The sequence below is a fragment of the Oryctolagus cuniculus genome, chromosome 12 (genome assembly GCF_964237555.1).
Source record: "Oryctolagus cuniculus chromosome 12, mOryCun1.1, whole genome shotgun sequence".
NCBI classification, from domain to species: Eukaryota; Metazoa; Chordata; class Mammalia; order Lagomorpha; family Leporidae; genus Oryctolagus; species Oryctolagus cuniculus.
The window spans coordinates 58,219,033-58,232,998 of NC_091443.1; the positions used below are offsets into that span (position 1 = coordinate 58,219,033).

A 13,966-nucleotide genomic window follows, 5' to 3' on the forward strand; every position below is an offset into this window, starting at 1 on the left:
TCACTCGCGGAGATCTTTCATTTAGGTTGATTTTTTTAATTTTTTTTGCCAGTGTCTTGGCTTTCCATGCCTAAAATACTCTCATGGGCTCTTCAGCCATATTTGCATGCCTTAAGGGCTGATTCTGAGGCCAGAGTGCTGTTTAGGACATCTGCCATTCTATGAGTCTGCTGTGTATCCCGCTTCCCATGTTGGGTCATTCTCTCCCTTTTTATTCTACCGGTTAGTATTCACAGACACTAGTCTTGTTTGTGTGATTCCTCTCTTAGACCAATCATTATGATCAGTTGTGAACTAAAATTGATCACTTGGACTAGTGAGATGGCATCGGTACATGCAACCTTGATGGGATTGTATTGGAATCCCCTGGCACATTTCTAACTCCACCATTTGGGGCAAGTCCAATTGAGCATGTCCCAAATTGTACTTTTATAGGGGTTATATTTCTTTATTAAACTTCTCATTTTGTTCATGTATCATTTTCCTGATTTTGTTGTCTTTAAATTCTTTGTGAAGAAGGTAGTTTATTAAAGGTTTATTAGTTCCTTTTGGTGCTATTGTATTTGCCTGATTCTTAAGTTCTATGTAGCTCTTTTCTCTTTATTGTCTGTGTGTTTGAAGGAGTGAACACCTCTTCCCATTTACACAAACTGATTTTGGCAGGAAAAGTCTTCCTCCTGTGTCCCTAGCCCGATGGGACTGCCTCCAGAATCATGGTCAAGTGACCTAGAGATTTGTTACAAGGATGCTGCTGGGCGCAAAGTCCACTGAGGAATTGTTACTGGAGTCATAGGTGGGTGTAATCCCTGCCTGTTCTATGGATGGTGATGGGACTGCCTCTGGAATGATGATTGAGTAGCGGTAGAACTGGGTCACAAGATTACTTATAGGTGTACAGATGGCAAATGTTTACTCGAGGTTCAATGTTTTTGACTCTCACAAGGTACTTTCATGAGAAGAAATACCCCAAGATTACAGCAGATAGGGGCTGGATTTGTGCCATAGGCTTGCTTTAGTGTATATGACTATGGTATTAGATCATCAATCCTGTTACCATAAGCAGTTAGATGTGGCTCCTGCATGGTATATGGGCAGGGCTGTCCACAGACCATAGTAGAATGGAGCTGAAGATGAGTCACAAAGATAATTTCACAGTTGGAAGCAAGAATGGCACGTATATTACTATGGGTACAGATATATATAAATCTCCTGGAGGGTCTCTGGGTGGGCAGGACTGCCCTGGACCATGGGAGATTGGAATTTGAGCCTCCTTAAAAGGTTTCTTTAGTATAGAGTTGGGTATGAGGTCAGTGGGCCTATCATTAAGGGCATGCACAGACATTTCTCCTATCAGATTTCTGGGCGACCTATACTGTCCACAGACTACAGCAAAGTGGGGGTGGAAATGAGCCATGGGCCTGTTTCAGGGCCCACAGCTCAAATTTTTGAAGGGTCTGCTAGTGAAGGCATGGTCTGGTGTCACTCCTCCTAGTCAATGAGGCAAGCAGTAGGATCAAGACCAAGTGGAAATGGAGATGAGACCATAGGGGAACAAGGATGCTTCTACAACGCAGCTAATACTAATGTCAATGAGCCTGCCACTGAGTAGTCTTCTCAAAGTATCTCTCACTGGGTTATGTTCTATGAAGTCAACAGGAATCTTTCAGCTCCATTATCATCTTATGGGACCACCATCATCTGTATTGTTGACCAAAAGGTTGTTAGTGTTTGATTGTATACATTTTAGCTATACTAGAGTTTCTATGTATGAAGCTTAGTAGTAATCTGAATGTGGTATTTAAGTGCAATGCAGTGGCTGTAACCATTTAACTCCACTCTCTAATATTCCTATTAGAAAAAATGCATTACATTGCTCATATATTTTAAACTTTGAGACACATTATATTATTATTAAATATAGTCAATATGCACTTATAGTTTCAGATTTACTGTTTTCATTTTTCCTTGATCTTTTCTATGCCTCTGGTATTATACTAGTATCATTTCTTTCTGCCTTAATGCTTTTTACAGTCCTTTGATGTGGATTTGCTAGTTACAATATTTTTGAGCTATTGTTTGAAAATTTTTAGCTTAAATTTTTCTTAAAATTTTAATAAGAAATTTTAAACACAAAAAAGTTTATAAGATTTATAAAAGCACCTACATAACCAACATCTAACTATAATTAGCATTTTTCTATATTTGTTTTTCTTGGTATAGACTTCTCAGAGGGCAGTTATTTTCACTACAAATGATATAGTTCTATCATCATTGGTCTTCATTTTCTGTTGAAAAATTAGGTTCATTCCAAATTGTTTTTTCTGAAAGTAGCCCATTTTTAACCTACTCTGGATGTTCTCTAGTTTGTTTTTTGCCTTTAGTTTCCATCAGTTTTGCTAACATGTGTCTAAATATGGATTTTTAAAATTTCGTCTGAGGGTCTTAAAATTTTTGAATCTATTTTGCTTTGTTCCAAAATTTTTGCAAATTTCTCAGCTATTATCTTTCCAAATATTACTTTTCTTCTACTATGTTTCTGACACTCTAATTATATGTATTTTAGATCTTCTGTTTTTATGCCACATATCCCTTTATGTCTATTTTCTTCCCTTGTTTCTCGTCATGCTTCATTTTGAATACTTCTGATCCCTCTTCCAGTTCACAGATTCATTGTTTGGCTGTATCTACAGACTTCTTTGATTCTTTACTTCTTTACCTTTACTCCTTCCTTACCCCACCTCAAATACTCAAAGTTCATAATCACTATCTACCACAGTGAACACAAAATTTTGTCACACCTCTCAATCTTGGTTTTTATCTGTCACCATAAGGAGCTCAAGGTTTCCAGATCATGCTTATTTTCCCAAATCCAATCCTACCTATGGGCAGGAGGCAAGTCTTCCACCATTCCATCTACCATAAATATATTTGACTTACTTGTTTGTCCCATTTCATAGGATACATACTGTATGAAGGCAATAATTTTTGACTGTTCAATCTACTATTGTATCCCTAATGTTAAATAGTGCCAGGCATGTAGAAGGAAACACAAAAAATATGTACTGCATTAAGAAAGAGTATACCATTTATCTATTTAGGTAGTGATCAAACTGATACTTAGTGAAAATACCAGTCAGAAACTTTAATTCTTAAAGCAATAATAATAAAAAGATATACAAGATATATAACAACCAAGTAAACGATAATGGGAAACAGTTGATTAGTTGTTTTATTTTTCTGTAAACTGGTAAATCTTCCACAGATTTAGGATATAAAAACACTCTTCACTGCCAAGTTCTCACTTTCCAAACACAGTGGTACATTGTTGCCACTACTGAAGTTCATGTAGCAGGGACAGAAATTAGTCAAGTAGCACTGTACATCCAGGTGACTTCAATGCTTGATTTACTAATCTCCAATGACCTTTTGCGGTTGCAGTGACTCAGAAGTACCTTTGCTCAGTCTGTCCAAGTCCTAAGTTGTATCATTTAGACTTTTTTTTCGTAAGAATTATTTATTTATTTATTTAAAAGGCAGAGATATAGGAAGATAGGAAAGAGAGAGGGAGAGGGAGAGGGAGAGATGGTGAGGTAGGGAGGGGGGAGTGAGTGAAGCAGAGAGAGAGAGAATATCTTCCATCCACTGGTTCATTCCCGAAATGGACACAATGGCTGGGACTGGGCCAGGTCGAAGTCAGGAACCAGCAGCTTCATCCAGGTCCACCAAATGGGTGAAGGGGCCCAAGCACTTGGGCCATCTTCCACTGCTTTCCCAGGTGCATTAGTAAGGAGCTGGATAGGAACTGGAGCAGCGAGGACTCAAACCGGAGCCTATATGAGATGCTAGTGTTGCAGGAGTCAGCTTAACCCTCTATGCCACAGTGCCAACCCCCATTTAGATTTGTAGCATTAAAGACTGCTTAACATCTTGCTTTGTCTTACCAATTGAGTTTTTTGCTCTTCAGTCTGATGGCCAAAGTGGTGAGAAGGGGAGTTGAGGTAGGGACAGGTTGAACCAAATGTTGGTAAATAAAAGCATCCTTTACCTACTTCCTTTGCCCCAGATATATAAGGAATTATTTTTGAGGTGGCACAGAACCAGTAGCAGCATACCTCCATGGAGAGAATCTTTGAATTTATATGTGATGTTGTGAGTAGTGAGAGCAGCTTTCTAGGTACAATATACTCAGCAGGCCTGCTATCACAACACTTTTAGTCATCTTTCAAACTTAGTCATATGATTTACCCCCAGAAGTCTTTTCTTAGACTTTACTACAGAAGCAACTACATTTCAACCCTACAATGTGGGTATTGTTTTCACTTGAGTCCTATGAAAGAGCTTAAATGACCCTAGTATATGTTTTTCTACCAAGACTAATAATATGTGGGGAATAACATACAATTATTTATTTAACACTGGAACTTACTGTATGACCCTCCCTCAGTTAATTTTCTTAATACTTTTTAAATTAAAAAAGTCTCATTATAAGAAGTCACAAATTATAAAATTATAAAGAATTAAGCTTCACTGTATTCCCCTTCCTGCTTCCTTCCTCCAAAGAATCAATATTATCAGTATGGTGATCATATACTCACCTCTTAATATTCTCTTTCCTATGTACATAAACAAATAAGTACCCTGCCTCCACTACTACATTTAGAGAAACAATATCATAACTAAAGCACTACTCTTTATCTTGAATCAGCAATATATTAAGGCTAGAATATTTATCTAGTTCAGATTTAGCAAAACTAGTGATATCTGTCAATGTAATCATAACAGAATAATGGTTACTAGTAATAATTTAAATAGAAATATTCTGTAATTTGCCAATATTTATAATGAAATTTATACAGATCTAGCAGTTTTTAAAAATATACAATATTAGATTGAAAAAAAAACTAAAAGCACACAAATGGTTTGTTACACTGTTTTTCAAGCTATTTAATGATAAATCTAAAATAAAATAAAATAATACGAAAAAGACAAGAATGGGCCATGAGACCCATGTTGTTTATAGTAGTTAAAACTGTAGGGGCCGGTGCCGTGGCTCAATAGGCTAATCCTCTGCCTTGCGGCGCCGGCACACTGGATTCTGTCCCGGTTGCCCCTCTTCCAGGCCAGCTCTCTGCTGTGGCTGGGGAGTGTAGTGGAGGATGGCCCAAGTGCTTGGGCCCTGCACCTGCATGGGAGACCAGGAGAAGCACCTGGCTTCTGCCTTCGGAATAGCGCGATGCGCTGGCTGCAGCGCGCCGGCCGCGGCGGCCTTTGGAGGGTGAATCAATGGCAAAAAGGAAGACCTTTCTCTCTGTCTCTCTCTCTCACTATCCACTCTGCCTGTCAAAACAAAACAAAAAACAAAACAAAACAAAACAAAACAAAAAAAACCTGTAGGGATGTAAGCTGTTATAATTACATAAGATATAATAAAAGTGTCCTATGACATTATTTCAACAAGAAACAAAATTAAGTTTATGTGATTATAGAACACTGTAGTACTTACAAGATTATTTGGACAGAGCAAAATTAAGTATTAAGTGACAGTAGAGGACATTAGTAAAATTTGGACTAAATTTTTATGAATTTTCTCTCTCCATAAGTAAAATGGCTTTGCCAATAATTAATTTGAAATATTATTTCCTATCAAGACATTTGAAAATATATAACAACTATGTAAGGAAGAAAGAGCTCCTGAATAGTTACAAGTTAAAGTCTTGATTTTTTTCTGTTAAAGGTTATGCATTTTAATATGATCCTTTGGTTGATTTATGTAAAGCTTTGTATTTTTCATTTTCTCAAGCCTGTCACTGCTGTGATGTATGGTACATTTTAGCATCGCGTTTGCCATAAGCAATAAAGCTATGGCCCCAAAGAAATTTTAATACATTTCCCCATTTCTAACCCAGAGCTTTTCATTATTTTGTTTGGTATCCCATGTTTAGTTCCTATCATTTTTACACTCATATAAATAATTTAAGATTTTAACTTAAAAGTAAAATTTAAGTAGATTAATTATTTTTTAGAAAAGTTTGAGTAAATATCATAAAGTGATAACTAAATAACTTAAAATTTACAATAATAATCTCTCTAAATGTGCTTTATATTTTAATTTTCTTAGAACATTTCTCTAATAAAAACAAAAAAGATAGTCAGGAAACAACTCTTATAAAATGGTAGTCAATATAAAATGGAGCATTTATCTCTAAGATTCAATGTAAAGGAAAAATGGAGAACAAAAATATCAGATAATATATTAAATTAAAAAGTTCTTAATTGCAAGCAAATAACTATTACATAGGATATAAAGATGAAAACAACAGTCCTCAAGATATTTGCGTGCTAGTAGAAATAATGAGTCATTAAATAACTATAACATAAAGCTGAATAAAGTTATGTAACACAAGATAGCAAGAAACAAAGTGTTAAGGCAGTTCATTCTGGGTGACTAAATGTACGGGAGTATTTGAGTTCAATCTTGCATCATGGGTAGAATATAAACAGTTAACGAAATGGAAGAAAAGAAAGAGAGAAGACAGAATAAGCAGAGGGAAGGGATGAGAAAAGCGGTAGGCATATTAAAGGAGTATCCAGGATTCAGTATTACTAGAGCAAAGGGTAAAAGAAGGGAAGTCCTGGGATAGACTGGAATAGCATTTGGAGGCAATACCCACAACTATTCATCTTATCATTTAGAAAACAATGTAGCATTTTATATAATGTTGTGCCAGATAATGAATGCTATAAGGGAAAATTAATATAGCAGTGGAATTAGGTATAGCAAGTACAAAAGCAAAGAGTACACTTAAAGAAATATGGGTCAGATACAACCTTAAGTAGAGAGAAAGGCATGGAGATGCAATGGTGTTAAGACCTAAAATAAAAAATAGTCCTGAGGAAATATTAAACATATTATATTAAAAAATTAAGATAAGAAAAATATCTAAGTCAAACGCAAATGAACTAAATAGTGTTCTAAGAACTTAAAACATATAGAGATATGCCATATTCCTGCATAAGAACACCCAATACAGTCAGGACATCAATTCTTCCCACCTTGATTCACAGATTGAATGTATTCCAGTCAAAATCTCAGAAAATTATTTTGTGAATATTAGCAAACTGATGCTACTGTTTATATGGAAAAGCAAAACATGAGAATAGTCAATACAATACTGAAGAAGAATACAGCTGGAGGATGGGCACTATCATACTTCAAGACTTACTATGCAGCAACAGTAATCAAGATAGTGTGGCACTGGCAATGAAACAGACAATTAGAATCAACAGAACAGAGTAAGGAGCCCAGAGTACACCACAGAAGTATACAAAAGAACCAGGCCACACAGCAGAGCAAAGATAACTCCTTCAAGCAAATGGTGCTGAAACAACTGGCAACCTAAATAATAAATATATAAATATATATAGACTTTACTTCCTTTAAAAATTATTTAAACTATATTACAGACAAGTTTAAAACACAAGGCTATTTAATTCTTAGAAGATAACATAGGAGAAAACTGAGATACCTTGGGCTTGGGGATGATCTTCTAGATCCAATACCAAAAACAAATTATGAAATGCCATTCACTAGAAACCTACTACAATGACAAAAGTTCAAAATAGAGACAATGCTCAGAGTTGGTGGATGCGAAACAACAAATGAGAATGCTGGTTAGAATGAAGAATAGCACAGTTACTTTGGAATCCACTCTGGTACTTTCTTTAAAAACCAAACGTACTCTTATCATCAGATCTAGTAATTGGACTCATTGGTCTTTAAACAAGTAAACTGAAAACTTAGGTTTACACAAAAGCCTGCACAGGAATGTGTGTTGTAAGTTTATTCATAATTTCCAGCTAAAATTTCCTTTGGTAGATGAATATATAAAGGAAATATGGTATATCCAGGTACTGTTATTCAGCACTAAAAATAAATGTGCTATCAAAACATAACAAGATATGAAAGAACCTAAATGGATATTAATAAGCCAATCTGAAAAGGCTGCACATTATGTTTCTGACTATACGACATTTAAGAAAAAGAAAAACTGTGGAGACAGTAAAGATCAGTGGTTTCCAGGGACTAGATGGTTGGGAAGAATGAATAGGTGGAGCACAGAGGACTTTTAAAGCAGTGAAAATTCTCTGCATGATAGTATAATGAAGGATACATGTCACTATACATGTTATTATACACATATAATTATACAACAGAATGTTCATAACCAAGTGAACCTGAATGTAAATTATGGACTTCATGTGATAATGAAGTGTCAAAGTAGGTTCATCAGCTGTTAACAAATGCATCACTCTGGTGCAGGATGATGATAATAGGAGAGAGGTACATATGTGTAGGGGAATTCTCTCTATTTTATGTTCAATTTTGCCATGAAACCTAAAACTGTTCTAAAGAAAGCTTTCTTTTTTTAAAGTTATCTAAAGTCAGCACAGGTATTAATGAAAACTGGCCCCCCCTTTCAAAATCAGCTACACCATATCTAGTAAAAGTCAATAACATTCTTCCTCACTACCTATTAATGTTAAAATTCTTGAGCCGTGAATATATTCAAAGCTAAAGTGAGACTGGAGGACATAATGTTGAGTGAAGTTATCTGGACACAGAAAGACAAATACTGCATGTTCTCCCTTATATATTTAGTTCCCTTATATGGGAACTAAAATTAAAAAAAATGAAAGAAATGCCTGTATTGATTTTGCCACTAATACAATGTTCTGGCAAATTTTGTTATAAAATTTTATTTTAAAATTAAAAAATTTTTAAGGATGATATTGAGGATATACTACTATAGTTTCATTATTGAGGAGGATATACTACTATAGTTTCAATGACCTGTGGCTATTTAAACATATACTTAATATGGGTGAAATTAATATATTTATTTGATAATTGTTTATAGCCCTTGCCTATATTCCTGATGAACTGTGTTTTTTTTTTATTTTTTTTAACTTTTTGTTCATTGAACTCTTAATTTAGTGGAGTATGAAGCCTCTGATTACAATATAAATTAAAAATGTTATCTCAGAAATGAAATAAAAAATAAAAATAAACTGAGAAAGCACTTTGGGTGACACCTGGTAGAATAAGCTCATTGATTGGCTACACATTTTCAACCTCATTTTAAAAAGCCTCTGCATGATGACATAACTGGCAGGGATAGAAGTTAAAAGATGGGGAGTGGGGGTGGAGAGGGAGAAAGAGAAAAAAGGAGAAGAAATCAGTGTGACAAAGAAAAGCCATTTCTGTTACAGAAATGAGAGTTGGAGATAAAGAAAAAGGGAAAAAAGAGGCACATAACACACAGAGGTTATAGGGAGGATGTGTCAACAAAAGAGAAAGTAAATCTCAAGGAAGTCTGTAGAACTAGTGAACATGTCATTGATATTTTTCCAATGAATCAATGGTTTCATTATTTTTTCTGATAATGGTATATTTTTCTAAGATAATGAGAAAAAGCTGTTTGTGACAATTGACAAACATTTTAAAAAAAGCTGTTCATAACTGTTTTCATATAGAAATGATGGCTTAGTCAATAATGTTCAAAAATGTTTTTCAAGAATTATGTATATAATTAGATGTTCTGAAATTGTCAGGCACTGGAGACACCTAAAAAAGAGAGAGAGAGAAAGAAGAAAAAAAAAGTACCATATTTATTCAGTGTCAGTGAATATACCGCTTCAAAGAAGTAAAACTGTTATGTGCAATTGGGCAAATGGACTGTAAGAACCAATTAAATAGCAAAACAAGGTGAATATCAACTATTCAGATAGAGTTGAATGTGTCATGTCAGGAGTTTCCAAACAAGGAATCAGTGATTTTTTTCCTGTTTATGTACATGGTTAAATGTTACAGGGAACAAGAAGTAAGGGGTAGCTTTCAGTAAGTCTGAAAGATGTTTGCATAGTACTCATTTATTCTCTGGAGGGTTATTAATGTTAGGGGCAGGCCGATAGGATTAAATTAAATTGATTCATGAGCTGGAAAACCACACCTCCCTTGCCCCCTTTCCTGATCTCAAACCCCTACTTGATCTCACTTGTACATGACCACTATGTAACCACTCCCCTTTGGAAGTGACTAAAAGGCATGGATTGCCAGGGCCTGCCCCTTTGTTCACCCCCACGCCTCTTGGTGTGGGCAACTTTTTGGTGCCTGCAAACCCATGCAGTTCATGTGGCTGCTCTTCTGCCCATGTGCTCTCTATCCCTTACATCCTCTGGTCCACTCCCTGGAAAAGCCTGGTATGAAACTCCCAGTTTAAATCCCTGACTCCTTTTTAAACCCTTAAATAAAGCCCTCAGTTTCCCTGTGTATTTTTCTAAACATTAAACCATACCACAATGTCTGTTCCATTTACAGACGATATGTAGAATTCTTATATAGATAGGCAGCAAGAGCCCTTGAAAATTAATTAATGATTTTAAAATAAAGGTAACCCATTTCATTACCAGTTTTATTTTATTTTATTTTTTGCAAAATGTCACCAAGAGGCAAGCATCTTCCAGGTCAATTTGACAATCTATTATCAACCAGTCCACTGCCATTTTTCTCTAACTATTCTCAACTGTGAAAACTCTCCCATTCTGAAATTTCTGGGTTTATCATTCGTTCTCTACCTTTGCTGAATCTTCTTTAACCCTTTTGATTCTTCAGATCCCCTATCATCAACATAGATGTGCCTTAAGATAAAGATACAGAAGACTTTCTCTAATCTTACTTTATGTCACTGCCATTTCACCACATAATTTCAGGTATCAATTTTATGCTGATAAATATAAAGCAACATCTCAAGGATCACACTTTTCAATCAAAGGATGCAATCCAGATCTTTACCTATTCCACACATATCCTTTTTTTCCTTTCTAAAATTGTATTTATTTATTATTTCTTTTCTTTTCTTTTCTTTTTTATTTGACAGAGTTAAGACAGTGTGAGAGAGAGAGAGAGGGAGAGAGAGAGAGAGAGAAAGGTCTTCCTTCCATTGGTTCACCCCCCAGATGGCCGTAACGGCTGGAGCTGCTCTGATCTGAAGCCAGGAGCCAGGTGCTTCCTCCTGGTCTCCCATGCGGGTGCAGTGGCCCAAGCACTTGGCACTTGGGCCATCCTCCACTGCCTTCCTGGGTCACAGCAGAGAGCTGGACTGGAAGAGGAGCAACTGGGACTAGAACCCGGCGGCCATATGGGATGCCGGTGCTGCAGGTAGAGGGTTAACCAAGTGAGCCACAGCGCCGGCCCCTTATTTTTTATTTTTTAATAGAAAACTTTTATTTAATAAATATAAATTTCAAAAAAGCAACTTTTGGATTATAGCAATTCTTCCCCCTGTAACCACCCTCCCACCTGCAAACCATCCCATCTCCTACTCCCTCTCCCAACCCATTCTTCATTAAGATTCATATCTTTTAACTGACATTCTGCTGCCTGTTGATAATAAATGTATTTAAAAATGAAATTCTTTAATGTACCTTTGTTTCACTTTACATCCTTTACTTACACTTCTATTCTCCTAGATATTCTTTGAAAAGTTTTTATTTCCCCTTTCAAACTTTATAATGGAAATACAATTCATCCTTAAATCTTTCCTTTAGTGCTTACACGTAATAACCTAATTCTTATTTTGCTAAACGACTTAATATTTAGTCTTCCACTGTCCTGTCTTCCCTTTGTTTAATATATTTATTATTTCCTTTCATCTAAACTGCATACTCCTTAGAAAGGTAATGCCTTTTGAAACATAAAGAGCTCTCAAAAGTATAAATATTTGTAAAATTCTTAGTAGTTTACTAAGAAGCTGGAAAAAAATCACTAATGTTAAAATTAATTTCCTTTATCCTGTCACCTGTTGTTATACAATTATGTACACAGAATGAATTAACATATCTTAATTTTCTTTAAGAGCCACTGTGTATCTCTGATTTACTTGCCTTATCCTCCAAGTGCAGTTCTAAAAAGCGTAGGTAAGCCACAGGTGCAAATGCATCAGCTGAATGTATGACTACTTCTGATGAATCCCTAAAATACAAAAAAAGTACATTTATCCACTACATAAATTATAGCAATCATTCCTGCTACTAATTAGAAGAAAAATCTTCATTTTCTATATATTTCTTCCAGTATACAATATGCAGTGATTAATCTGAATTGTTATTAATCAAGTATTTTTTAATTGGAAAAATGATCATGAACAATGAACATTTGGAAAAAAAAATAAGGCTTTTCATCTTTATAAGGACATCCTTCATGCACACTCAAAGCTTTCTGAACAATTTTGAGACTTAAACTCCTGTTCAATTTCATTTTCACAAATTTGTTTGGTATGGGCTAAACATTAAAAATCAGTGCTTTATCTTCATTATTCTTTTCATTTTCAAGAGGTAATTCGCTCAGTGTTTCACACAAAATCTCAATTATCCTTTACAAAAGAAGTACTGGTGATGGTTTTAAGCTCTAGATGAACTCTTCACACTGCCATATCAGTGCTATTAAAATTGATTGTCTGACATAGTAATTACCACATTCAGGTAAAATAGTATGAACTGCTTGCTGGCACCATATGGATACATGTAAATTAACTCAACTTTTATCAAAGATACCCTGTAAGGTGCATATGAATAACTGAGATTACGTGTGAAGTTCTAATAACAAATTACTTTTATTGTTTATTAAGAGAGTGATAATATTTTGCATTTCAACTGAAAATTTTAAAACAGAAATTCTTCTCTTTAATAATACAGGAAGTAGTTCCATTGTTTTCATTAACAGATTGTTATCATTTGGACCATTGTAGTACAGCAAAATATGCTGTGGCAAAATGTGGCCCTTGGCCACTAACATAAAAATATTAAACATTTGAAAAAGTATTTGAGAGGTGAGACAAGAAGAAGAAGGGAGGGGAGGGGAGGGGAGGGGAGGGGAGGGGAGGGGAGGGGAGGGGAGAGGAGAGGAGAGGAGAGGAGAGGAGAGGAGAGGAGAGGAGAGGAGAGGAGAGGAGAGATCTTTTTCATCCACTAACTCTAAAGGTCTGCAAATAGCCATGGTTGAGCCAGGCTGATACCAGAGTTGGGAACATTTTTTAAAAAAGATTTATTTTATTTATTTGAAAGGCAGAATTATTTTAAAAAATTTTATTTATTTGAAAGGCAGAGTTACAGAGACAAAGAAGGACACACACACACACACACACAATTGATTTTCTGTGTGCTGGTTCACTCCCCAAATGGCTGCAATGAACAGGGCTGGGCCAAGCTGAAGCTAGGAGCCAGGAGCTTCTTCCCAGTCTCCCACATGGTTTCAGGGATCCAAGGACTTTGGACATCTTCCGCTGCTTTCCCAGGCTCATCAGCAAGGAGCTAGATCTCCACTTCTGAGTGGACAGCATTGCAGGATGTGGCTTACCCCACTGCACCACAGCACTGGTCCCCAGAAGTTGGGAACTTAATCTAGATCTCCCACATGGGTGGCAGGAACCTAATCTCGAGGACTCACCTGCTGCATTAGCAGGAAGCCTAAATCAGGAGTGCAGCTAGAACCTGAACCCACATAATCTGATATGGGATTAAGATGTTCCCAAGCAGTGACTTAACTAGTGCTAGGGCAAACACTCACCCCATAAAAAAGTTTTTGTTTAACTTTTATGCAACTTGGTGGCAACTGAAGAAATCTCAAAATGACTGGCTATGATACACTAAATTTTGCAAAGCAAACTGTTTACTTTATACTTGAAAAGTTAGAGATAGAGAAAAAAGTATGTTTATTTCCATTTTTATTTGAAAGTGAGAGGGAGGGAGGGAGGGAGGGAGGGAGGTTCACTTGAGAGAGAGAGAGAGAGAGAGAGAGAGAGAGAGAGAGAGAGAGAGAGAAACGGGTTTACTTTCCAAATGCCTGCAACAGGCTGGGCCAGGTAGAACTCAATCTGTGCCTTTAGGTGGCAGGGATCCAATTTCTTAG

At 36.0% G+C, this 13,966-nt stretch overlaps 1 protein-coding gene across 2 annotated transcripts in view; it reads right to left on the reverse strand.

The window, feature by feature from the left end:
• Positions 1-3,117: 3,117 nt before the first annotated feature.
• DPH6 (diphthamine biosynthesis 6) overlaps positions 3,118-13,966 on the reverse strand; it is a 232,300-nt gene continuing 221,451 nt past the window's right edge. Inside the window, exons 9-11 of one of the 2 annotated variants that reach the window (XM_070053968.1) lie at positions 11,944-12,031; positions 5,183-9,625; positions 3,118-3,747 (exon numbers count right to left, since the gene is read on the reverse strand). In XM_070053968.1, the coding sequence (XP_069910069.1) occupies positions 9,572-9,625; positions 11,944-12,031 (142 nt within the window). In that variant the 3' untranslated portion in view covers positions 3,118-3,747; positions 5,183-9,571. Of the gene's footprint in view, positions 9,626-11,943; positions 12,032-13,966 lie in introns of both variants that reach the window. The other variant, XM_002717996.5, reaches the window with a different exon arrangement.